The sequence below is a fragment of the Hypomesus nipponensis genome, chromosome 17 (assembly GCF_054491055.1).
Source record: "Hypomesus nipponensis isolate SF chromosome 17, ASM5449105v1, whole genome shotgun sequence".
Taxonomy (NCBI): domain Eukaryota; kingdom Metazoa; phylum Chordata; class Actinopteri; order Osmeriformes; family Osmeridae; genus Hypomesus; species Hypomesus nipponensis.
The window spans coordinates 7,380,079-7,404,433 of NC_140377.1; the positions used below are offsets into that span (position 1 = coordinate 7,380,079).

Consider the following 24,355-nt stretch of genomic DNA (forward strand, 5'->3'; position numbering starts at 1 on the left):
TATTGCACACGTTATGATGTTGACAATGGGTGCTTGTCAACCCTTAAAGGTGCGCCAGATGGGTTGAAAAGATGGTATATGATTGTTTTAATGTTAATGTAGGTTGGTCCGAAACCACCTCCCTAACACACAACCATCCATCGAGAAAGAGTTGGTTAGAGTTGATCTCCACATTTCTCTGACATGTGGCGCAAACAGGAGCCCGGAAGGCCCATGTTTGGTCTGCAGGAGGTGGAACCTAGCCTAGTTTGCACCCAGATTAACCTCTGGGAGATTGGATCTCCAATTCGTAAATTTTCTAGCACTAATAGGGTGCGGGGACCTCATCAAACACTAATCACATCACTCATTTGACTAACTATAGTTCTTTATAAAATACAAATACATGATGTAAGCTAATCAATTAGAAATGTAGTCCGTAAATCGTTCGGGTTTTCAATAACGTTGCGTTATTTTTGTCAGCTGTATTTGGTGTAAGCTCAATACACAGCTATTAGTGTAATTTAGTGTGATTTTACATCTGGGTAAAATGTCCTCCACATCTGTTTAATTAGAGGGACATTAACCCCTCCTGGTCATCTCGGGTCACCACAATCAAGACACCTTTATTTATTTTGCAAACCGTATAAAGAGCACATAGACTGGCGCATGGCGCCATCTTGCGGTCGCGGAGCTTCACACGATAAAGTTGTCAAATTCCACCGCTTGAAATACAATACAATGTAATGAACAAAGATACACAAATCAAAAGCTCTAAATACACTGGGTCATAATATTAATACTTAGTACCCCTTAATTAATACTTATTATAAGATACATATTTACTGGGAATGATTCAACTAAATACAATCAACAACCAAAATACAAAACTGTTAGCCACACTTGACTTTAATATGTAAAATGACTTTCTAAAAAGTACACTTCCACTGTTTTGTTTTGTCCTAATGAGTACAGTAACTAGTCAGACTTGAATGGCAAATCCAGGTTATGAACAGAGAAAACTGAATCGTTTTCCCTTAACATTTTTGTTCATGATTTAACAAAAAAGTTGACTAGAGAGGGAAGCAGTAGACAAAAGGCATCTACAGTATACTCTGTTTCCAATCTACTGAGATGTAGTGAGTGCAGTGACGTTAACTGTCCTCTGCCTCTCTTCTACCCCAGCAGGATGAGCCAAGGTAACGGAAGCCCAGCAGAGCAGCATATGCCAGCAGTCCTTACTCCATGGAGACTGAGAGCACGATCCATCTCCCTACAGCTGTGGTGTCTCTAGGCAGCCAACATCTCTCTGCCCTGCTTGATTTTTGCAGTCTTTCTCTCTGGGGGAAACAAAAACAACACAGCAAGCCAAGTCAGGTCCATAGTGACCCCTGAGATGCGACCAGCAACGCTACAGCTCACGCTGTTGGAGGAACGGTCCACAAAAGTGTGAATGCCGGCGCATATGTGGTCAAAGCTATTGCGAGATTGAGCTTGTGGTCATACTTTACTGGGGATTTCTACCAGTGTGCGAGAGGACGCGTGACAGTACCTGGTCCTGCTGTTTCCGGCACCTCTGGTAGTGGCTCAGGTAGTGGCTCAGTGGGGACCTCTGGCAAAGCTACGTCTTCTCCCTGTGTCAGTGGAGGTTCGCACAGGTCAACGGACCCGACACCACCACAAATCTCAACTTCCATGTCTCTATGAGCTTTTATTTCCGACTAAACTGATATGAAACGACAGAAATACCGTGAGACAGACCTGAGTAATAGCCTCCAGCTCAGCTAGTACAGCATCTTCATCCTCTTGTGACAGGGACCCTGCCAGCATCTCATCTATTTGCTGTTGGAACAACCAGAGGGAGGAGAGTGTCACCAAGGGAGAGACTGTCATAGTGACAACAAAAGAGGGAGAGAGAGAGGCCAATAGAAAGGCTCACCTTCTGGTACTCAATCGCTTCCTGGGTCTCATCCATGATCCTCTCCACATCCTCTATAGACATGACCTGAGAAGACGGATGAAAACAAGGGTGTCAGGGAGTCAGTTGGCTGAGTGCTTAGGGAGTCCGGCTAGTAATCTGAAGGTTGCCAGTTCGATTCCCGGCCACATCAAAATAATGACGTTGTGTCCTTGGGCAAGGCACTTCACCCTACTTGTCTCGGGGAATGTCCCTGTACTTACTGTAAATTGCTCTGGATAAGAGCCTTGACTAAATGTAAATGTAAGGGTAAACCAATGTCTAAATTGAGTCAAATGCTATCCAGCAGAGAAAAGAACAAAAATGGCAGGGTTTTTCTTTCACTTCTACAAAGTATTTTTGCAATGTGTTTTGAGATGAAAGGAAACTAGAATTTTCTGAGCAGGATGTGAACTTGTATCCAAGGATAGGCTGCAGTGGCACTGCTGTAGTCAAGGATTTGCCTCTTAATCCTTTAATCCCTAAACAATGTGTACGGCTTTGCCAACATAAAACAAGATTTCTGGAGCACACCATTTTTTAATCAGGGAGCACGTGAAATAAATGAGGTAGTTTGACTTTTGCAAGTGTGATGTGTTATGCTAACATGGCCACAGATAATAGTTTCTCTGTAAATTACTGGTTAATAATGTTGGCTCAGGCTATTGAAATTAGATGAGTTCAATCAAAACAGCAACTCAAAGACCCAAACAAAACAATACTCTACCTCATGCATACTCTTCAGACAGTCATTGCCAACCTTGAGGCCCTCGATCACCTTCATTTCAATCTGAATAAACTCAATATCTTGAACCTGTGGAAGTATGTGGGATTAGTATTTAGATACGTGTACGTATCTAAACGGGTTAGGCTCAAAGATTTTCACTACTGTACTTGCATTTTTTAAAATCAAATAGGCACATATGCCAGTCAATATTTGACAGTCAATACATCACCATTCGTTCCAGGTTTGAAATCTGGTTCTCGGTCTTGTCTAGTAGCTGATCCTGGTAGCGTTTCTTCTTGAGAAGAAGCAAGGCCTTCCTGCGGAGTGACAACAACGTTACCATTCTGAGATATGACAATTCACCTATCTATGACTGTTACACTTAGGACAAGTCATTTACAAGGTATGGCTTTGACAGCCTTGCCACTACAATCCAGGCAACGTCTGTGAAAAAAAAAATTAGGACAGAAAAAGTCAGAAAAGTATGGATATGAAAATAATATTCAGCCCTACTCTTTTTTGCCATCTTTCAGCAGCTGCTTGGCCAGAAACCTCTCTTTGTCCAGCTGTAAATTGATTCTCTTCTGGTACTGCTTTAGTTTATCTCTCTGTTGTTTCAGTTGCTGCAGTGCATAAACGCAAACAATGCACGATTGTCAACATTACAGATTAAAGAGAAACAGTTTACTCAACACAAAAGCACAAATTCAAAATGTAGCCGGCCTAGTACTGAACAAGGTAACAACTAGTTAATCTATCTTGCACAACAGGTTAAAGCAACTAGACTAATGCTTACTTTGCTAGTTTAATGGCTGTTACATTTCAAAACAATGTGTCTGCCTCAAAGTCCATAGAGAAATACTGCCTGACGACGTTAATCCAGGTCCGAGTTAGGGTTAGTTAGCTAGCAAGTTGGATCAACGCTAGCTTGTTCGCCGGAGCAGTACAGTAGCTAGTGGATTTCAGCTAAGCTATTTAAGTTATTTTATTTTATGTCCTAATACTATGTTAATAAATAACCAAAACGTTGTAGAAACACTTAGCTAGCCGGTTTATACACAATTAACATAAGTAAATGCTAGTTACTGTACCAACAGTTGGCTATCTAGCTAGCTAGCTCACAACTGTATCTTGATAACTCACCAGAATAGCTTTGTCTTGATCCGTAACTCGAGAAGGTCGACTCTTTCTCCCGAAAACGTTTCCCATTATTTAACCACATCCCCGCCACAATCCTATCGTTTAATACTCAAGCTACTTTTAAATAAAATGTTCATTTCATATTGTTATGCACGTTAAAATGGCTAACTCAAAATAGCTTGACAGAAGCTGTACAGTAAACACACCTTTTCCGTATATGCTACGGCATACAGGTCAGGTCAATCTACATTGTCATTTCTCGTTTTTTTATTTCAAAATTAGCGTGTGGACTATCCAAACAACAAATGGCAATTATGAATAATTTCAGCTGAAAAGCCTTAAATAAAACCACATAATACGGTGACGGTGTTACAATGAATAGCCTGTAATAGTATAGCTCTAGTAATGTGGAAAAGAAAGACTATACACGTTTGAGTTTTCATTCATTTTATGCACACAACACGTTGTTCTATTACTTCATCAAATGTACTTTTAAGCAGTTGCCAATTTCAGGAAGAAAGAGTGTCACCAAGAATACAGACTGTACAACACCTCAGCTGTTGGGTGCCTTTGATTTTATCTGCCACATTCTACTTGCTCAGTGGTCTGTGATAAGATAAATACTTTAATCAGTTAGCATACAGTATATTTGTATGCATATCCAGTTATTGAACATGGCATGGAATGGTAACAGTTGAAAAAATTATCTAAACATTTTAAATATGTTCCCTCCTTATATTTTCCAACGTGGATCTGAATCCATGCCAATACTTCACCATCTTTTCTTTTTTGAGTGTGTCCATTTCATCCAGCTAAAGGTTAACATGCCAATGCACAGCATTACTGTGTTGAATATTCCATTACTCAACCTTCACAAAGTGAGGCACATTGACTGGGATCAGTTAGACAAACAGGTGCACAATGTCATCACAGTTCAACAGCTAATTACAGAAGAAACCTGCATGCTTGCTTTTAAAACATATACAAATCACTTATTAATCACAAGTAATTCTTAACACCCCAAGCCTCCATACTTGTTCATAGTATTTGATGTCAATGAATAAATGTAACTGAAAGAAATGGAGTCTATTGTCTGTTTTATCCGTTGTGTCTCAAAGGAAAAAAGGAAGGCCTCTACATTTAAGAGCTCTGTCTTGTCTGAGTTGGCGAGATACCATTGTTTCACTGTGAGCGTGCACTGAGAACAATATCATACTTCTGTTCTCAGTGAGTCTCCATGTCTTCAAATATTCTTGCATCCATGGGAGGTGAAATTACAAGCATCATTCTTTTGGTTCATTATCCTTTCACAGTCTCTTCATCTGCCTCTAACACATGCCCTCTTATTTATTTATTTTTTACACACAATGGCAGCAACTGTCTAGGGAATCAACAGCCTCAGGAATTGTGAGGTAAGATTGACACCTCACATCCAGGATGACGGTACATGACAGGCCTCCGAGAGCCCTGTGAGTAAAGAGCACTGTTGACAGCCCGAGGTGACAAGTCCCAGCTCCAGCTCTGAAGTCTCAGATCAGACCACAGCCTCCTCTACAGTGAGTCCCAGACAGACCCTCGCTGAGTGGTGATCCGCAGGCACCGATCTACACCTGGAAGTCAGTCCCAAAGTGTCGGATCTGGGCATCAGTCATAGATAGGTAGGTGGTCCTCATACTGGGTGAATACTGCGGTAAACACAACAAACACAAACAGGAATGTCAAGCAAGCACAGGAAATAACAAGCCCGAGTCAATGTGAATCCTTGAAGCTGAAGCTAATCAAACAGACAGAGATATACAGTTTGTATCAGTTTTTTTTTTTTTCGTTTTCAGGGTATAGTGCTCTGTGGTGTAGTTGGGGTTATGGTGAGTTAGTGTTAGTTGATACTTAGTGTTAGTGGAACAAAAGGCATGGGGGTGCTGGCTGGTGAGGAGCAGGCAGAGGTGGGTGGGAGTGCTGGTGGTTGGTGGGTAGTTCAGGGGAGGGGGGGGGGGGGCATTAAAAGTTCCACTCACAGAAAACCCCCTTTGAGGACACAACAGCGCTCAGGAGGTGTCAGAGGTGATTCAGCTGAGGTACAAAGCTTTTTGAGGATCTCATTAGGTTATATGACCAAACACACTGACAGGAGTGAGTCTTAAAGTGACAGGTTTACAAGAGCAGAGTGTGTTAACTCTAGGCTGGAAAAGGAATGAGTGAGAAAAGGCAAGGACAGGCTTGATGTGAACAACTGAAAACTTACTGTTTCTAAATGTCTGTGAGTAAAAGAAAGACAAAATGAAGTTAGTGGCAACATTTAGGTTAATATTCAGAAGTTAGATACCCTGATTGGTACAGCCCTGTTAAACATATATATATATAAATGGCACATTGTAAGATTGTTTTAAAAGCAATCCTTTGCCATGCTATCTGTACAATACGTTAGAAAAATAAGTTATTCTACAATATATACAATTTTATTTGAGACTTACAATACATTCAGTTATATTTCAATGGCTGTAAATAAATGGGTCCCAAACACAAAATCACATAAAATCAAAGAAACCTTTAGCATCCCTTTTGTTTGATGACTTCCATGTTAGCATGTTGGATAATCTTTTAAAACCCACAACCTTTATTGATATACCTGCTGTTTGTGATGGATGGCTTTATTGTCATTGTCTCCATCACATTGTTTATCCAGTTTTGATCTTTCCCATTCCCTATCCTAATGAGAGGCCTTTTGTCTGTAGCACTGTACCTCTTATCAGGCAGATATTGCAAATAAATGTGTTAATAGGCTTAATTCATGACTTAATTAACTTGCCTGGTAAAATAAAGATAAAACTGATTAAGAAAGCAACATCATTTAATAATCAGGGCCTGCCATTGATGGTTTGATAATAACAACACTCAGATATTCTGTTCTCCCCTTTGAATGTAAGGGATCACAGTGGTAAGGAGCTCCAGCTGCAGAGACTGCACTCGCGAGCAGAGTTAAGTGCTTTGTCTGAGATGAGTCTGTCTGCTGCACACAACAAATCAAGGGCTCCTTCTTGCCAAATAGTACTGTGTTGTACATCAACTGGCACTAAGCAGGCATTAAAGGCAGAGAGTAAGTGTTTGGCACAACTGGGTGGGGGGTGGGGAGTGTGTGGGTGTGTGTGTGTAGGGGGGGAGGGGGCCTGGTTTCCACTATGACCATTAGCAGGGCATAGATCAAGCCCTGTCTGGAATAGCTGGGTCTATGATGATCCTATGTAGGTAGGGTGACGTGGCTTGAACCAGGTCAGCACGTGATTGATCCTCCATACCAGCCGTCTTGGCTAGGGATTAAATAGGCTCATCTTTAATGCTGCTTTAGCTTTGGGGTCAGAATGCTGATGGACTATCACAGATCCCATTAAAACAAGAGATTCCAGGGAAATAGAGCAGACAGCTCACGTTTTTTTCCAGAGGGCTCCGCTACTTCAACCTGTTCATTTGCCAGGAGGTCAAAGGGGGTGTAAACATAAAGTCCAAACATCGACATATTAATCTCAACTCTGTAATATTGACAGCTTAGGGTAAAAGGGACATATGGACAAAAAAACAAAACAGTATGAAGACAAGAGAACCTCCATATACGCCACTTCAGTCTAGGGCCAGCAGAGAGCAGTATATCACTGACAGTGCAATCAAGGTTTCACTGTCGGGTTATACAGTAGTAGGATGTGCTGTGACTGGCAACAAAACAGTCTTAGGAGTGAACATGACTATGATTCGATCTGGCGGTGGTGCTGGTGTACTGTGTTACAGGTGTCAGGCTATCACACGAGTGACCTGGCCTCCAGGGGCCAACCCACCGACGGGGGCGGGGATCCTCTCCCGATCAGAGGCACGTTCTCATAGCGAGGGTTCCCCCCGTACAGCATGGATTGGTTCCTAGGAACAAGAAGGAGAGATAACACGGAGTTACAGAATACAGCACACCTCAGGGGCAACAGAGACACGCGCTGGGGCGTCGCGTGGACGAGAGGCCCGTGCTGATAGGCTAAGACCTACATGTACTCGGTGGAGGGGAGGGTGGAGGTGGCCTGAGGGGGCGGGTGCAGGCTGGTCTGGCTGCCCAGGCTACTGCTGTAGCTGCAGAAGCTGTGGATGTGGGCCCGGCTGGGGTTGTAGGGCATGCGGCGAGCCTGGGGATTGAACGGATCCTCCTCGTCTATGTCGTCATAGTCCCTGTCCCTGGAGAGGGGGGCACGCACACACACGCACACACACACACGCACACACACGCACACACACGCACGCACACAATCAGTGGACTGCCAGAGGACTGCGCCTGAGGATTGATTCGCAGGTGTTGGTGTGATGCCCACCTGCTCGTGATGAGAGTCCAGGCACGGGGGATGGCACACAGCATGGCAGAGAAGGCACTGGCTGCCAGCAGGGAGAACAGGCAGAGGTATAGGAGCCCTTCCACCCCATCATAGCACACACCCATGAGGGCATCTAGGTAGTCCTGTACACACACACACACAATCCCACATGCACCACACACACCATAGTGTGAATCATGTCCGAATGACTGCTTCAGTCTCCACCCCCTTTAAGAGTACCTCCCGCTCCAGGCTGAACTTACCTTATGTAACCCGCGACAGTCCAGCATGGCTGTCAGCTGATGCAAGTTGAACTCGGTGGAGTTCAACAACCGCTGGATCCCCAGGAGGTCTCTCTGGAACAAAGACACAGCACAGGATGAGTAACACGCAGCCACCTCCAGCAGGGGCCTCCTGCGCTTCCGTGTTTGCTTCCTCCTCAGGGCCTCTGGGCTCCAGCAGCCAGCTCCTGCCCTTTACCTCTGCCGTGGGGAACACAGCCACAGAGAACTGCAGCAGCCCCTGGACCTGGATCTGCATGGTGGTCAGAGACCTCTGGTAGATGGTCAACGACTGCAATGGAAGAAAAAAACACAACAGAGAGGGTATGAAAAAGAGATGCATTCAAGCAACACGGCGCGGTATGACGTGGTGGTATTAGTGTATGGGGCTTCTAATGGGGGGCGCATTTGTTTGAGACAGATTATCTCTAACCCCCAATCACTGATCCTGTGTCTGTCTGTGTCCACACAAACATAAACAAAATAACCATTGATGCCCTGAATCAGCAATCAGAGGCCAGATTATTTAATTAACAGGCATTTTGTTAATCTTTTAAATTGACACGACTATGACAGACAAGCAAGTGGGTCTGTATAATCATGGGTCACGCGCAGTTAGCCTTGGTATATTTACTCAATAGATGCTACATAAAGACTTTCCTTTAAACAGAAAAATATTCCGACATGAAATAATAATAATGCATCAATATGAAAGCAGCTCAGTGCTAACTCCCTCGGGCAACGGATATTCACATACTAGACACAGCCAATTATACCCAACCCATAGATAAAAAAGAGACTTGCTTTGATCAAAGTTTCTTTTGGTTATCGCCTTCCAAGTAATTTAATTAGTGCTGCTGAGTAAAAGGGGCTTTTCAAAGCTGCTAAAATGGGGCTTGATTAAGATCTGCCTCAGGACTAATAAGAAGCGGATTATCTCTGGGGTGAACCGCTGAGGAGAGAGCTGAGAGGTAATATAGTTTCAGTACCTGTTGGAATGGGTTGGGGAGACTGGGACTGCAGTACAGATAGTAGTGAGCTACATCTGCGTGGAAGAGATAGATGGAAAGATCAGGGAAATTCAAATGTCTTCATTGATCATACACACCATTCATTGTGTGCTTTCATACAGAATAGCACTTGCATCGCTGAATTCAAGTGGCAGGAGTCGTTTGAGTGTGGCGTAAGGTTAGTTTTGGTGATAACTTCCTGTACCTGCACTGAGGAAGTCTTTAGTCTGGTTAGCAATGAACTTGTCTGGAGACACACAGAAGTCACTGGTGCCCTGAAGAATAAAGAAACAAAAACATTTAGACAACAGGGGATGCATTCCATGACATCATACGTTTTGACACCTGATAACCTTCAGATGGTGTGTGTAACTGTAACGGTCTCAAGAGATTTACCAAATACTGTACCGTTAACCTGACCACTAAATAAAAGACTGATTCCAGTTTCCAATGCCAAGACTATATGTTGGAGTTTTATGGTGAGGGTCAGGATAAGAGAAGAGTCAAGGACAGGGACAGAGAAGGACATTAAAAGGGGGTCAACTGTCAAAACCAGGGATAAGGGAATGTCCAGACAAACCAGCCCCATTCAACCTCAGGGCCGGATGAGTTTACAACAACAGGCTTCGCAGCTCCTTAACCTGACTAATCAGCTTTGCGGCTCATGGACAATGAGTACAGTATGTTCATACTGGTACATACATAATGCAATACAAAAGTTGTATTCATCAGCAGGCCAGCATGTATGAGAAACTATGCACACACACACGTGAGCCTTAATGTGTTCCTCTTGTAGAGAGTGGCAAACACATTCTGTCAAAGGCCCTGTATCTAAGGACCATAGGGGCTGGGTTACAGCTAATTAAGGAGATGCGATGAGTATAAGGGACAGAAACCCGTGGATTGAACGATGACTTCATAGACGGAGACCAAAAAAAAGCGGATCTTCTTGAATCCGATGCTCATCATCGATTGTAAATGGAGATGGAAACTTTCAATTCCTGCTGTGCCTCTGGCTTTGGGTTTCTCATTCCCCGCGTACACCGACAACCCCAACCAGGAACCTTGATCCTCTCAATCAAACGACTGCAGAGATAATACGCTCATCAAATATGCATGGATTTTATTTCACCAGTTAACTCTTTGTAAGGTGGATAGGAGTTCTAATCAGGTGGACACACACACACACAGATGCACACACACATGTGGAGTGGGGACTTGGTGTGACACCAGGTTAGAGGTGTTATAACAGGATTATATGTCATCTCCTCGAGAGACGGTGGCGGTGACAGCCCATACACCTTTGTGGTGCCTCATTGACTAATATTCTTCACTAAGCGACTAAGTGAATCACCAGCCATTGGGATCAATGATTAGCGGCCGTGTTGATCTACATACCCTAGCTGTGAGATTGCAGTCTTACAGCCACAAAAGAACAGCAAAACAGCAGAGATGTCTACATTTGTATAGTTCACCTCATGCAAACACACCCCAAACCTACCCTCCGAGTGCTATGCCAGGGAACAGCAAAATCCACTCGCGGATAATCCGCATGGCGCCTTCCAGGGCCCTCTATCTAAGGCGGGAAGCGGAGGGGGAGTCCTGCCCTGTACTTCCTGGAAACCTTGCCTCAACACAATCCACCTCCAACCCACTAAACATGAACTGACAGCACCGTATGCCAAAACGAGTACAGCACTGCATGTTCCGGAAGGAGGAAAAAAACAGGCTTCTGGTATGGACATTCGGAGGAGAGGAAGGGTATGGAGGGTGTGGTGGGATGGAGAGATTAGCCAGCTTTTGGTTTTAATTCAGGCAGCGGACAGCTTTGTTTACAACCATGGTGTCAAACCTTCAAGCTTGGGAGCTTGTAATCAGCTTTCCTGGCTGGCTGGCAGGAGCCCCCCCTTTCTCTCTCTCTTAGACACAGACACACAGGTACAGGTTAGAGTTTATATCCAAACCCACACATTAACCTAGATAGACAAAGACACGGCAGAGTCTTTTACATGTGCCTGTCCTTACAGAGCAGGACTGCTGAGGTCAGGTGGAAAGATGGACGGCCAGACACTCACCACAGCTGTAGCAGTGCCCATCCCCAGGGATGTCCAGCTCAGCATCAGAGTCAAGAAGCCAGACACCATGATCCTGGATGGAGAGAAATATCAATTGAGGGAGAGACACAGTCGACAGAATAAATAGGGATGAATGACCATTGTCTTAACTCATATGTATTGACTCGTAATCAAGGTTTACTTCAGCATAGTGACATTTACTCAAATGTCCTGGGGTTTAACACTGACCCGGAGAAAACAGGAAAATCAGAGAGAGAATACGGACAGAATAGCTCCCTGGAGGCCAGAATTATGAGCAGGGGGGCTCTAGTTCCCTGTTCCTCTGATGGTCTTAAAAGCACCAGTGGAGTGGACTGAGAGCACTTAATAAGGAGTTAAGGGAGTCCACACATCCTGGCAGGCTGGTCAATAGGCATTAGTGAAGCCCATCAGAGAACAGCCACTCCAGCATCATCTACCCCCACAGACGCCGAGGATGTGCTGACAATGGGAGAGAGCGAGATAGGGAGGGAGGGAGGGAGGGAGGGAAAAAGAGGGAGGAATGGTGTGAGGGAAAGAACGTGAACGTGAACGTGACTTCCTTGGGCGTGACTTCAGATATATACCATTCACGGCCTATCTTTATGTATCTCATCCTAACAGTCGCAGGCAGAGCATGGGGGGGGGGGGCTGGGGCGGGGGAGCTGGGTAAGTGGGGAGAGGCACTGTCACCATCCGTCCCCCCAGGGGGAGGGGATGGATGGATATCTGCCCAGTGAGATGGACTAATGGGTGGGCTAAACGTGAAGCCTGGGTGCCTTGGATGTGGCTGGAGGAGCCAGCTACATGCCCCCCAGCATGAGGAGAGGGACGTTCAGCCAGGCTTCCGGCACTAGAGAGGGACCCTAGGGAATAGGCCCTGTGGGAAGACACTGACAAATACACACACACACAACACACACACGCACACAGAGGGGAGAACCTACGTGACGAGAAGCCAGCGGGACTGCTTGGCCACGCCCAGGCATGTGACCAGGCAGATGACCAGGTCCAGGATCAGCAGCAGCAGGTAGGTCAGCCACCTGGACCGCAGGAGGAGAAACACACAGCCAAACATCTCACCCAAGCACCAAACCAAGCAATGAAGGATTGCGTGTGTGCCTGTGTATGTGTGTGTGTGCGTGTGCGTGTGTGCTGGTCCCATAGTTAGACCCCATCTGCCTCAGGTCACTTCCAGTCTGTTAAATTAATAATTAAACAGGACAAATCCATGGCCATAAATATTTGACGTGCTAAAGCATCGTCCATGTTCCACCACAAACAATGTGTGACTTTCTGACACAAAAGCATTGTACTGCTATAGCAATAGCTCACTATATATATTACTATAGGCCTCCTGGCATGTATTATGATTACTATGCACTAGAATTTACGGTAAACATAAATATCCCAAAATATCTGCTTTTGACTGTGACCATCTAGTTTCTTGGTTTGTTATTTATGAGAACTAATGCTATGATGTCATCTTACAGTATCAGTGCAGACATCCTACACAATGGGATCCTCGAATTACCACAATTTATAGAAGGCTGGGGGGGGGGGGGGTGGAAAAGAAAGACTGGAATTAGATTAGTCAGAGCAGAGGCAGACAAATGGGATGCGATGAACGCCGAGATGAGGAAGAGGGGGAGGAAGCGAGGAATGAGAAGACAAGAGGGGGATTTTCAAGCCTTCTTTCTTGGTCAATACTCCTGGTTTGGGTGAAACACTAGCTCTTCATCAATACATTCCACTACCGCTGGCAGTTCAGTTCATAAGCCAGGGTCTGGCCATGGAAATCCAATCAGTGGTGAGGAGACTGGTGTTGGGTTCCACGTACGGGCAGGTTCTGAGGAACAGACCGGGGTCTGAACTGAAGGTGTGGAACTGAAGCTACGTGGATACACTGTGACTGGGTCAATGATTGAAATGGGTCAGTGTTTTGCCACAGTGGAGGTGAGACAGCGCCGGTTAATGGGTGTGGTCATGGCCAAGGTAACTGCGGGAGCCTGTGATTAGCAGCTGCAGCTCTGCATGTGATCCTCAGAGGGGACTTCCCCTGTCTGCTGGACACCGTAAGACCTCCAGGGCTTATGGGGGCCATGCCTGCCAGGGGTCTACCTGTTTCTGGGGAGTGCTATAACGGGTCAACAGGGCCAGTGGTGGTGTCAGGAATAGCAGTGTGTGTCTGAGGAATGCATGTATTCATGAGCAGGTTCACATTGTACAGAATGGGCGTCACTGCTAATAAGTATCACTCTTTATTTATGGCTCGGTAAGAATAGGTCTTCCAGTCACTGCTGCAGAGACAGCTGATACTCAACAGCGCGGCACCACAAAGTCTTCCAGAGCTGAATAATGGCTGACAGCCTGTCTGCATGTGTGAGGGGAGGCGAGTGTATTCACCGGTAGTACTCGATGTGTCCTGTCTGGTCGGCAAGGGCGGTCAGGTCCACCTTGGCCTTGCTTACATCCGGCAGGTTGACCAGCTGTCTGACGACGTTGTCGGCCATCTGCTGCATGAAGCGCAGGGCCTGGATGAAGTCCCCTCGCGCCGCGAAGATCTCGCCCAAGCGGTCGAGGTGCTGCTTCAGCCCCGTCTCCATGCTGCCCAGAGAACTGGCCACCTGAACCCAGGGAGGGGGAGGGAGGAGGAGGAGGAAGAGGAGGAGGAGGAGGAGGAGGAGGAGGAGGAGGAGGAGGAGGAAGAGGAGGAGGAGGAGGAGGAGGAGGAGGAGGAGGAGGAGGAGGAGGAGGAGGAGGAGGAGGAAGAGGAGGAGGAGGAGGAGGAGGAGGAGGAGGAAGGGAGGGTTGAGAACGCTTAGGTCGAGAACGCTCAGGTTAAAGATTACCGAGTTAAAAACACAGTGGGGAGATTAGAGTACTAATGCACCCAGAGGGGAGATGCTGAGACGACTGAGTCCATGATCTTGTTAGAGTTAAGAGATGGAGAAGTGAAATGTGCATGACCTTCTCCACAGCCACTTCTGAGTGGTGATAGAGCAGAGAGAGGGGAGAGGAAGATAACTGGTCAGACTGTGTACGTTTTCTAACATTCAATATCAGTGTGTCTAGTTCACAAAGTATGGCCTTATTCCCCATGTAACTAAGTATCTTATATTGTTGATATGTTTTATCATTGCTAAGGGGAAGAACAACAAAAAAAAAAGAGGAAATAAAAATGAGACATCTGTAAATTCCAGACCACAGACTAACAACATAGATCAACGTGACTTGATGTCTTGAGATCTTCTAATGGTTTCACCGGCACATCAACTCTAGAATAGGAGCACGAGAGAACATGTTTATCCAACAGCCAGGAACAGGTCCTATTGAGTGACTCAGTTGACATATCTGGCAATCTCTTTACTATGCGTCCAATTAGCCACGTGTTCCAGGGGGCTGAGTCATCTACTAGAACCAACAGATCCCCACAGATGAGAGATTCCTATTTAGATGTTTCCACACTTGCTTCTGCTTGAGGAAGAGCACCTATCAGCCACTCAGAACCCGTTATATCCAACTTATTAGTGATATCATTTCTGATTAAAGACCTTCAGGTGGCAGAAGAACAGGACAAATCATGAGCTGTATATCATAGTCTTGTAAAAAAGAATAGAGATTACTCTTGTAATCTATGGTTCTGAGCTGTGGTATGTTATTCAAAAACATATTCAGCTTTTTTCCCTATGCCCTGTGTCTACTAATACAAATGGTTGAGAGGCAAGTTCAATAAAGAATCCATTGGTTCAATGGCAAACAGAGCTCTGCAGCTTTATCTATTGGTCACTTCCACTTTGTAGGAAGACAGTAATATCACTGGGTCAAAAATTAAAGTCGAAACGATTTTTGGAATGTTCTAACTGCCTTTACTTCCTTATTCACCATTAAAGTCTGCGCAGTGGATGAACTGCGTTTCCCCTTCTACAGAACTGACTGATTATTAAAATAGATTCCAAAAATTCCCAGTCTCCTGACCTCACACCGTTTATGTGCCTCTTCAAATCGATATGCGTAAAAGATTACACATTTATACATGTATAATTGTTAATATTTAGAGACGTGCAACAATTGGTAACTAGAGACCCAGGGAAACAACTGTTTATTGGCCTATTGCCCTATTGCTAGTGCGAATGCAGATCATTATGTATGAACAATAACCATCAGTGATAAGTAATGTGGTACTTTATGCCCAAACCGCCCGTATGAGAGTGGTGCAGGAATGGAACCCATTCTGACCTTGGATCACCATCTAGAGATCTCGTTGGGATTGGATTGGAATGGAGCCTCATTTAAACAGTGGTTATACATGCAAAAAATGTTGACAGGAAAATGAACAGTTAGTCAATAATCTTCTAATGGTCTGTGGTGACATGTTTGTGCGGGAGAAGTGGGGGCTGGATTACTCTACGATTGGAGAGTCATACTGTTGAGGGTACACAGTGTAGAATGACCAGTTGTGCTCAATACAATCTCAATATTCATTGTGCGTGTATGAGTTTGCAGATATGTGTGTTGTGTTGTGTGTGTCTAATCCACGAGTGTCTCTGAATGGGGCCGTGTCCACAGAAACACCACAAAGAGGCTTAATCTCCATGAATACAGATGAGGAGATAATCCCTGCTTTCTCCTGCTCGCGCGTCCTCCTTCCTCAGCACGACCCCGCCGGCCCTGGTCACACATCAGTCTGTGACTGGGACAGACCCTCCACAGGGGACCTAGCCCCCAGACCAGACCCTCACCCCCAGAGCCTGCTGATTAGACTGGGGCATCATTACTGAGGGATAGAGGCCTCCTGCAGGCAACGCTTGTTTGAAGCAGATGAACTCCCCATGACCAGAGAGAGGGGGGGGGGTCCACGCATCATTTACCAAGCTTACCAATAACAACAACGTCCCAGAGAAAAGTACAGGGGTTTGGTTGATGACCCCAAGCAGATAAACAGTGTGATGCCATAGAGATGAATCGTTATCTCTGTGTGCAGAATCCGGTCTAATGGAGAGCCGTTGGCCCAGCTACACGGACTGGTAGCTGCTTTGTGTCAGAGTAACAGCGACGGGACTGTGGGGGTGCATTCTGCCTCTCTATCAGTGGTTGTATCTTACCAGGCTGTCGATCCCACCCAGTGTGTGGTTGGCATTGTAGAGGGAGTAGGTCAGCTGGTACACCCCATCATTGGTTTCACTGTTACCATAGAAACCCACTCCTACGGCGGAGCTGTTGAAGGAAGAAAAAATGAAAAAACAGATTATTTTTTTTACCAGTACTCGTACTTTCAATACGCGCTGTTTCGTCGCTTCCAGCATCAAGCTACATTTACCCCCCCACCCCCCCAGGAGAGCGGGAGAAAGGAATGCGTCACATCAGCAAAAATGCTGTACAGCTTTGGTTTAGACAAGCCTCCCTTGTCTGAACAGACCCTCTGGAGCTCACCACCTCTCACTGTCGGATCACGGCTCAGAGTTTCTCTTCCCCCATGGCTCGCCTGCACTACTATGGGAACCAAGCTAGCTTCATTAGGCTGTGTCAGCCAACCAAATACTGACTGAATCGGTTCTCTCATCCCCCAGTGTCCTGGTGCCACAGAGGCAGGTGTCGTGAAATGTGCTTTAGTCTCCTCCCTGGGCTCCCTCTATCTCTTCATCTTTCTCTTCTTGCCCGGCCGCCATGTGGATTGGCAGACAGCCTGGCTGCAGCTAGGGGAGGAGAGGAGAGGTCTCGGAGGTGTGAGGGTGTCTGCCTCTCCTTCAACGACACCTGTCGGATCTGTTCCTGTTTGTCTGCTGAGCTCCCCGCTGTTCCATAAATCACAGTTCAAAGTTAAATACAGCATCTGTTGCTTTTGGGACCTCGGTACATTCGGGACCTGAAGTACATCGCTCTGTGAGCTACTGTAGATAACAGTCCTCTCCTCTCCTCTCCTCTCTCTCTCTCTCTCTCTCTCTCTCTCTCTCTCTCTCTCTCTCTCTCTCTTTCTCTCTCTCTCTATGTCTCTCTCTCTCTCTCTCTCTCTCTCTCTCTCTCTCTCTCTCTCTCTCTCTGTCTCAGTCTTGCTCTCTCTTTTTGTCTCTCCTCCTCTGCCTCTCCCCTCCCTCCCTCTCTCTCTCTCTCTCTCTCTCTCTCTCTCTCTCTCTCACACACACACACACACACACACACACGTCTGGCGACAGTCTCTTGCCCAGGGGTGTGATAGGAATCATTATCATCCTATTTCCCCAGTGTCACTGTACACCAACAGTGACAGTCTGTCCTCACATGAGTAATGTTGCGGCCCCATCATATCTGAGAGTGGTGAGGTCATAGTGTTTGGAGGTCACATAGAGGTTGCAGGTTGCACGGCGCCCTCCAGGGAACGCCTCAACCATCCCTCATACTGGGACAGAGGAGCTGAGCGAGGCAGGCTTACCCAGACCAGCCCCACTCTGGAATACGACCTGTGTTACTGGGACATAGGTGTTGCACTTCATAAGCAAAGGCCCACATTGTGGTTTCCTCCATTCTATGACTAACACGTTGACACCTCATATATGATCGAGCGTCATCACACAGAAGGGAGGGCTATTGCGCTGAATATCAGCACGGATGTAATTCGGTCACAAAGCCACAGGATGTTCATTTGTTGCAATCGAAAATAGATCACAATTATTAATGTCATTAAAGGTCCTTAGAAGGGTTGAGAACCACTGCCTTAGAACGCCTGCAAAGCGGAGTGATTCATGCACTGTATACTTCAAAGTATCAGTGCAATCATGCTCTTCATCAGCACTTGTGGCATGCCTCTTGTCCAATCAAATGACTGTTGTACAAAAGCGCTCCACTGTGGCCACAAGCTTAATATAGGACTTCCTGCAATCTGCCCAGGTAGACAGATGGACAGGGCTGCCATGCTGTCATCACACTCCCCCAGCCAAAGAGTAGGAGGTGTGAAGGCTCGTATGTCAGATACACATCCTGTTGGTGTGTGTGTGTGTCAGAGAAGGTCTCATCCTGTCTCGGTAACCCCGTAACCATGATGAATGTTATCTCCTCCATCCCCCGATCCCCCGAGGCCGGGAAAGACTATGGTTGGTGTCATGTCGAGAGTGTCCGTCAGTGTCCGCGTCGATGGAAAGCTTCACTGTTCATTTCCGAAACTCCTCCAGACAGCTGGTTTCCTGCTTATTTCAATGACAAGCCTGATAAGACACGCTGCAAGGACGGGTCTGTCATGAATGGAAAAAGGTTTCAGTGCACAGCAATCATGTGCTGGTGCTTGTAGTTGAAATGGCCAGTCTCTTCAATGCCTTGCCTTGGTTAGTCATACCGTAAGAGCCAGTTTTCTTCAAGACTGTTATTCCTTTTGCTCTTTTCCCTACCTTCCCCAGTTCCCTGTTCCCCGCCGTTATACATCCACCTTAAACATCAGACTGGATATTCCAGTTTTGAGGATAACCTCAAGTCATAGAATCAAATTATTTGAAAGATGAAACTGTCCAGTGACATTATCTAATAAGAACCCTGTGACCCAAAAAGAGAACAGATGAAATACACAATCTCTCTAATTGGATTGGAGTTCTGTTATACAAGATATTAGCTTAGAGTTACAGTCGATGGCCTTATATAGTGTAGGAGAGATCTTCATTGCGAGTACGTGAGAAACCTGAATGGTTCTTGTTGGGGGATGTGAGAGGAAATGCCTATTGACTCAAATGATTCAGCAACACTAGGCAACAATCATATCCTGCACTGGTACTGTTAGCTCAAAATCACGTTAACAAGCTTATCACATTTAAGATAAAAAGGACATGCAATTTTACTATCAAAAAGGAAAGTGAGTAAGTAAGACTTTATTATAGCAAGAATGAAAGAAATGAAACTGTGGAATGACACGGTGAAGGGGTTAACAGGGCTCCTTGGTTAAGCAGCATCACGCCACAGCACTTAACACTGTAACAAGCCTTGTGTAAGGCCCTCGGAATGTTAACAGCTAACTCAATCAGGAGCCAGCACTTAGATGACTGTCACAAGATAAAGCCGAAACTCTCCTCAGATTCAATTAAGCACTTAGAGGAGGGCGCTTTTGTTCTTTCTCGCTGGCTTCCTGAGGACTGGACGAGAGGGATTCTCTCCTCCCTTGTCCTTGTTGTTTGGCCCCATTGTCTTTATAACAGGAGCATCGCTGACTGCTCGCTCGACAACACTCTAGCAGAAAGAAATCCTCAGACGCGTCCAGCTGAAATGGCATCGTAAGTTTGTTGGACTGTTTTCCCACTGAAACTCCGGTCATTGCGAGGAAAAGGGACGGTCACGCTTCGCATCGGGTGCACTTTGATCAGCGTGATTTTGAACCTTTCGCGGTCTCTCTACCCAATTCATTAACAATGACCTCATAATTAACTGTCTCGGGATACCTCTTCCAGACATCTAAAGGTCTACTAAGACTATCCAGATTCCGGTCTCTTCTCCCCTGTTAGTTGTGAATGTGCTATTTAAGGCCAGGGGATTACTTTGGTCTAGCCACACACACAGACGCACACATGCTCAAAGGACTTGGTCACATGGTAAGGTTTACTAAAGGAGTGTAAGGGGCGAGGAAAGTGCGTAAGCGACATAAGGACGGTGTCTCCATGGAGCATGAGACACAGAGACACATAGAACGTGTGAAATGTTCCACTGAGTCAGACACAGGGAGTTCCCCGGTAACAGCCCCAAATAAACCCTAGGCAAGCCTGTAATCATCTGCAGTCTGGAATTCAACACAACGTCCAACCAAATCACAATTAATATGCAGAACATATACTTACACAGGGGCTACACACAGTGGCAACAGACAGGTGGAACAGACAGGTGCTGCAGATATGGTCAACAGACATTGACTTTAGATAGACAGGGTGCACAGACAGGGGCTACAGACAGGATCTACAGACAGGGGTTCCAGGCAATGTCAGGACACAGTGGAGTACTATTTGAAGAGGTGATGGGAGGCGCTCTTACTCACCAGATGATGAGTCCTGTGATGACTGCAGCCCAGGTGACACAGCAGGCGTCGGGCCGCTTACTGTCCTCCTCCTCCTCCCTGTGGCAGCAGCACAGACAGCTGAGGTAGATGGCCAACAGCAGCAGGCTCAGGCCCAGGCCCAGCACCCCCACGCAGGCCAGCAGGATCAGAGACTAAGGCGCACCGCCACCAACAGGGGGAGGGGGGTGAAGGGACAGGGGGGGGGGAGAGGATAGGAACAAGGGAGATAAGACAGGAGGAATAGTGAGAGTACGAAGAGCGATTAGCCAATGAGTTGCAGTGATAGATAAACGCACCACATGATTTACATAACCACAACGAGGCATTGATGCATTGGCCTTTCTCACAGAGGTGAAGAGCCATGTTAGCGACCCCACTCAGCCTGACAGTCTCCACAGACCCCTGGGGTCAGGTGGCCCCTGAAGTGGAGAGATATGAGGGTCAGGAATCAATGTTTGGTTCATCCATCACTCATGGAGTATCCTGTCAGACTGGGGTGACATCAGTGAGAGCAAGCATCCAATTATGTATGCAGTGTTGTCTGCTGAGGTAGGGAGAGAGAGATAGAGAGAGACAGAGAGAGTGCAAAAACAAGGAATAACAAAGCCAGAGGCTTTGGACCAAGGGCTGGGGGCCGGGGGCAGGGGATTGAAGCTGTTGTTGCTCTGTTCTCGGGTGGCCCTTGACTGCACATTGCAAAGCTAACCCCTTGAGACTTGGGTTCAACCGAAATGATCAGAGAGTTCTGGAGTGGAGCATCATGTGACGAGGCTGTTTCAGTCTTGTGATTCCTGAGCTCACTGCCAGAGCCTGCAGGAAGGAGGAAGGGAATGGAGGAGAGGCACACGAGAGGCTCGGTGTTGTGTCGGGATCCTCTTTCTGTTTGAACTGTACATTTCATAACAACATGCACGTCGGTGTTTACTATGTACGTTGGAACTGTGTACAATGTCTGTTGAATTACTGTGTTGAGCTTCAACATGTGTATGTTAGATAAGGCTGAAGGGGATGTGGGAACCTTAAACGTTTAGAATTAGGGAAGTTGTTGGAAGTTTCAAAAAGGATCTTGCCAGTCATAGCACCGACCATACTGCCCAAATACCCCCACACCTCACCGACCACCCACACCCAAGTGACCTTTTCCAGATGGCTTAGTTACAATGGGGTTTATGTTACTAAACAAAGGGTGGCAATTGACAATAGAAGGTCATGCTGTCATAAGTTGTGGCCACTACTAAATGAACTGGACTATGAAATTACGTTATCAAACTAGAATTAGACTGTCAAATCACTCTGTCTACCTTTTATGTGGATTTTGTGGAAGGAGAATTGTGCTATGGTATGTTGTGTTACATCTTTATGAACCACTCCAAAAATACTGAACTTACTCTTAAAGCTAACAAGTGATCAAAGAGACAGTAAGAAAAATCAGCTGAACAATACACAATAGGGACATTTCTAAAGAATGAATGTACTGGCCGATAATGACTCTATGCCAATAGATGTATCAAGGCCTGCGCTACAGCTGGCAAGTCTTTTGACTTGAATCATTAACGCATGATTATTCTTTTTTTCTTTTTTCTTTTTTTTTTGTTCAACCTTTGTGTTTACAAGTTATTCATAGTGAACCAATAGGCAGAGGTCTGTCACCATAGCTCATTCAAGTAATGTGGTCCCTTTCACACACTCATATTCAAATGTTCCACTCCATTATTGTTAGACATGCACACTGGTTCATTTCCACTGACTGCAGACATAGAACAAGTATAAGAAGAATGCAGAAAGAGAGAGAGAGAGAGTTGGTGCCCAAAGGAGCCTGTAAACTGGGCATTTGAAAATGAATAAGTAGGATAAGAGAGAGAGAGACAGAGAGAGACAGAGAGAGACAGAGAGAGACAGAGAGAGAGAGAGAGAGAGAGAGAGAGAGAGAGAGAGAGAGAGAGAGAGAGAGAGAGAGAGAGAGAGAGAGAGAGAGAGAGAGAGAGAGAGAGAGAGAGAGAGAGAGAGAGAGAGAGAGAGAGAGTAAGACAGGAGACAGACAAATACTATCTCCGGTTTAGTAGTGCTGATGCCTGAGGACGGATTCACTGATTATCCATCCATGTTTCTGGCAATGAGGGCTAGTTGGGTTTAGTCAGCTAGCCCAACCATGATATAACACACCCAATATTGTGCTCATTAGGAACCTAGACTCGTGGCGCTGTGTGGTACTCAAGCACACATGCAAAGAAATTAATGCACACAATATGCATAAACGAGAGAGAGAGAGAGAGAGAGAGAGAGAGAGAGAGAGAGAGAGAGAGAGAGAGAGAGAGAGAGAGAGAGAGAGAGAGAGAGAGAGAGAGAGAGAGAGCAACAGAATGCAGGGTACTGGGCAGTCAAAAGCTCCCAGCTGGGTTCGGGTCAGAGGGAGAGAGAGAGAGAGATCAGAGAACAGCTGAAAAGATTCCTGACTGTATTCTGCAGAGCTGGGAAGACAATGTCTCGCTCCTTGCCCACACTCTAGAGCTATTTTCAGCAATGACAGGCAGGGTCAACTCCTCCATACTAATGTATTAGAAGTGCATTTTATTTCCATGATAAACACAGCCTGGAACAAAAACACATGTAATCCAGCACACATTTATACACACAACTAAAAGGGAACCTGCCACTTGGAAGAGGCAAAGTGAAATGTCTTTGTTTGCTTCAGTGACTCCACTTCAGTACCTTATGTTGTGATAAGTTTGGACAGCATAGAAGCACTAAAACATCACATTATCCAACACAATCTGCAGGTTGTCAAGGATAACAAGGTGAGACATCATTCTAAAACGAAGTTACATCTAAATTTAACTATCTATTTGTGACATGTTTTTACTTCTAAGTGCTTTGACTCAATGGGGAACATTAAGACACATGACAACATTAACCCAAACCGTCATGCAGAATTAGTATTTGTGTGCGTGTTTAGGTGTGTGTGTGACAGAGAGAAAGAGAGAGAGAGAGAGAGAGAGAGAGAGAGAGAGAGAGAGAGAGAGAGAGAGAGAGAGAGAGAGAGAGAAAGAAAGAGAGCGAGGGTAAGAGAGAGAGAGAGAGAGAGAGAGAGAGAGAGAGAGAGAGAAAGAAAGAAAGAAAGAGAGCGAGGGTAGAGAGAGAGAGAGAGAGAGAGAGAGAGAGAGTAAGACAGGAGACAGACAAATATTATCTCCGGTTTAGTAGTGCACTATTCGTATACAAGCCATGTCAAGATGTAAATTACTGAATGGATTTTACTCCTAGTCATGCATTAAATATCATAAGATATAAATATAAATAAATAAGATAGTTCAATGCTGTAACAAAGTTTATCTACAGTAAGCTGTTTCGTGTTAATTGCAGTTAGGGTAAAACTTCCGCGCTTCCTACTTTTACCCCGTGCGCGATATACCCATTTTGCCAAATAGGCTACCTACCTGCTGATAATTTTCGTCCTCAGGTCTGAAAGTATTGTCAACGTAGACGAATGTCAGGTTGATGTGAGGAAAATTGTGCAGCCAGTAAGTCCACCATGGAGCAATGTAATCCAGGCGTGCAGTGGCCATTTCTGCAGCTGGAAACAGTCTTCAGACCACAAAAAGCTGCTTTGGAACACTCAAAATACTCCTGATAATCCTGGTTTCTGAACATAAACAAACCTTGAGTCTGCTATTTTGATAAAAACTATCAATACAAAACGCACACATCATTTAGTTCCCTTAATGCTTCATAACAAGGCATAACGGCATCCTTTACTAGAATGTCTATGTTTCCGCGTTAAAATGAGAAGCGCTCAAATGCGCTCGCTCCATTACAAAACTAGACTAGCG

At 45.6% G+C, this 24,355-nt stretch overlaps 2 protein-coding genes across 2 annotated transcripts; both read right to left on the reverse strand.

Annotated features, from left to right (window-relative positions):
• Positions 1 to 575: 575 nt before the first annotated feature.
• LOC146253270 (charged multivesicular body protein 6-like) lies at positions 576 to 4,017 on the reverse strand. The gene is made up of 8 exons (XM_084676991.1): positions 3,807 to 4,017; positions 3,177 to 3,286; positions 2,893 to 2,980; positions 2,664 to 2,750; positions 1,919 to 1,984; positions 1,741 to 1,821; positions 1,532 to 1,613; positions 576 to 1,319 (listed from the first exon to the last, which is right to left on the reverse strand). The coding sequence occupies exons 1-8, from the start codon at positions 3,870 to 3,872 to the stop codon at positions 1,270 to 1,272; spliced, it is 630 nt and encodes a 209-aa protein (XP_084533117.1). The 5' UTR covers positions 3,873 to 4,017; the 3' UTR covers positions 576 to 1,269.
• Positions 4,018 to 4,415: 398 nt separating this feature from the next.
• ttyh2l (tweety homolog 2, like) lies at positions 4,416 to 24,355 on the reverse strand. Its single transcript, XM_084678806.1, has 14 exons — positions 23,963 to 24,355; positions 20,508 to 20,680; positions 16,633 to 16,744; positions 13,934 to 14,154; positions 12,475 to 12,570; positions 11,510 to 11,582; positions 9,640 to 9,709; positions 9,414 to 9,469; positions 8,624 to 8,716; positions 8,407 to 8,499; positions 8,144 to 8,286; positions 7,827 to 8,009; positions 7,628 to 7,706; positions 4,416 to 5,488 (listed from the first exon to the last, which is right to left on the reverse strand). The coding sequence occupies exons 1-14, from the start codon at positions 24,089 to 24,091 to the stop codon at positions 5,408 to 5,410; spliced, it is 1,602 nt and encodes a 533-aa protein (XP_084534932.1). The 5' UTR covers positions 24,092 to 24,355; the 3' UTR covers positions 4,416 to 5,407.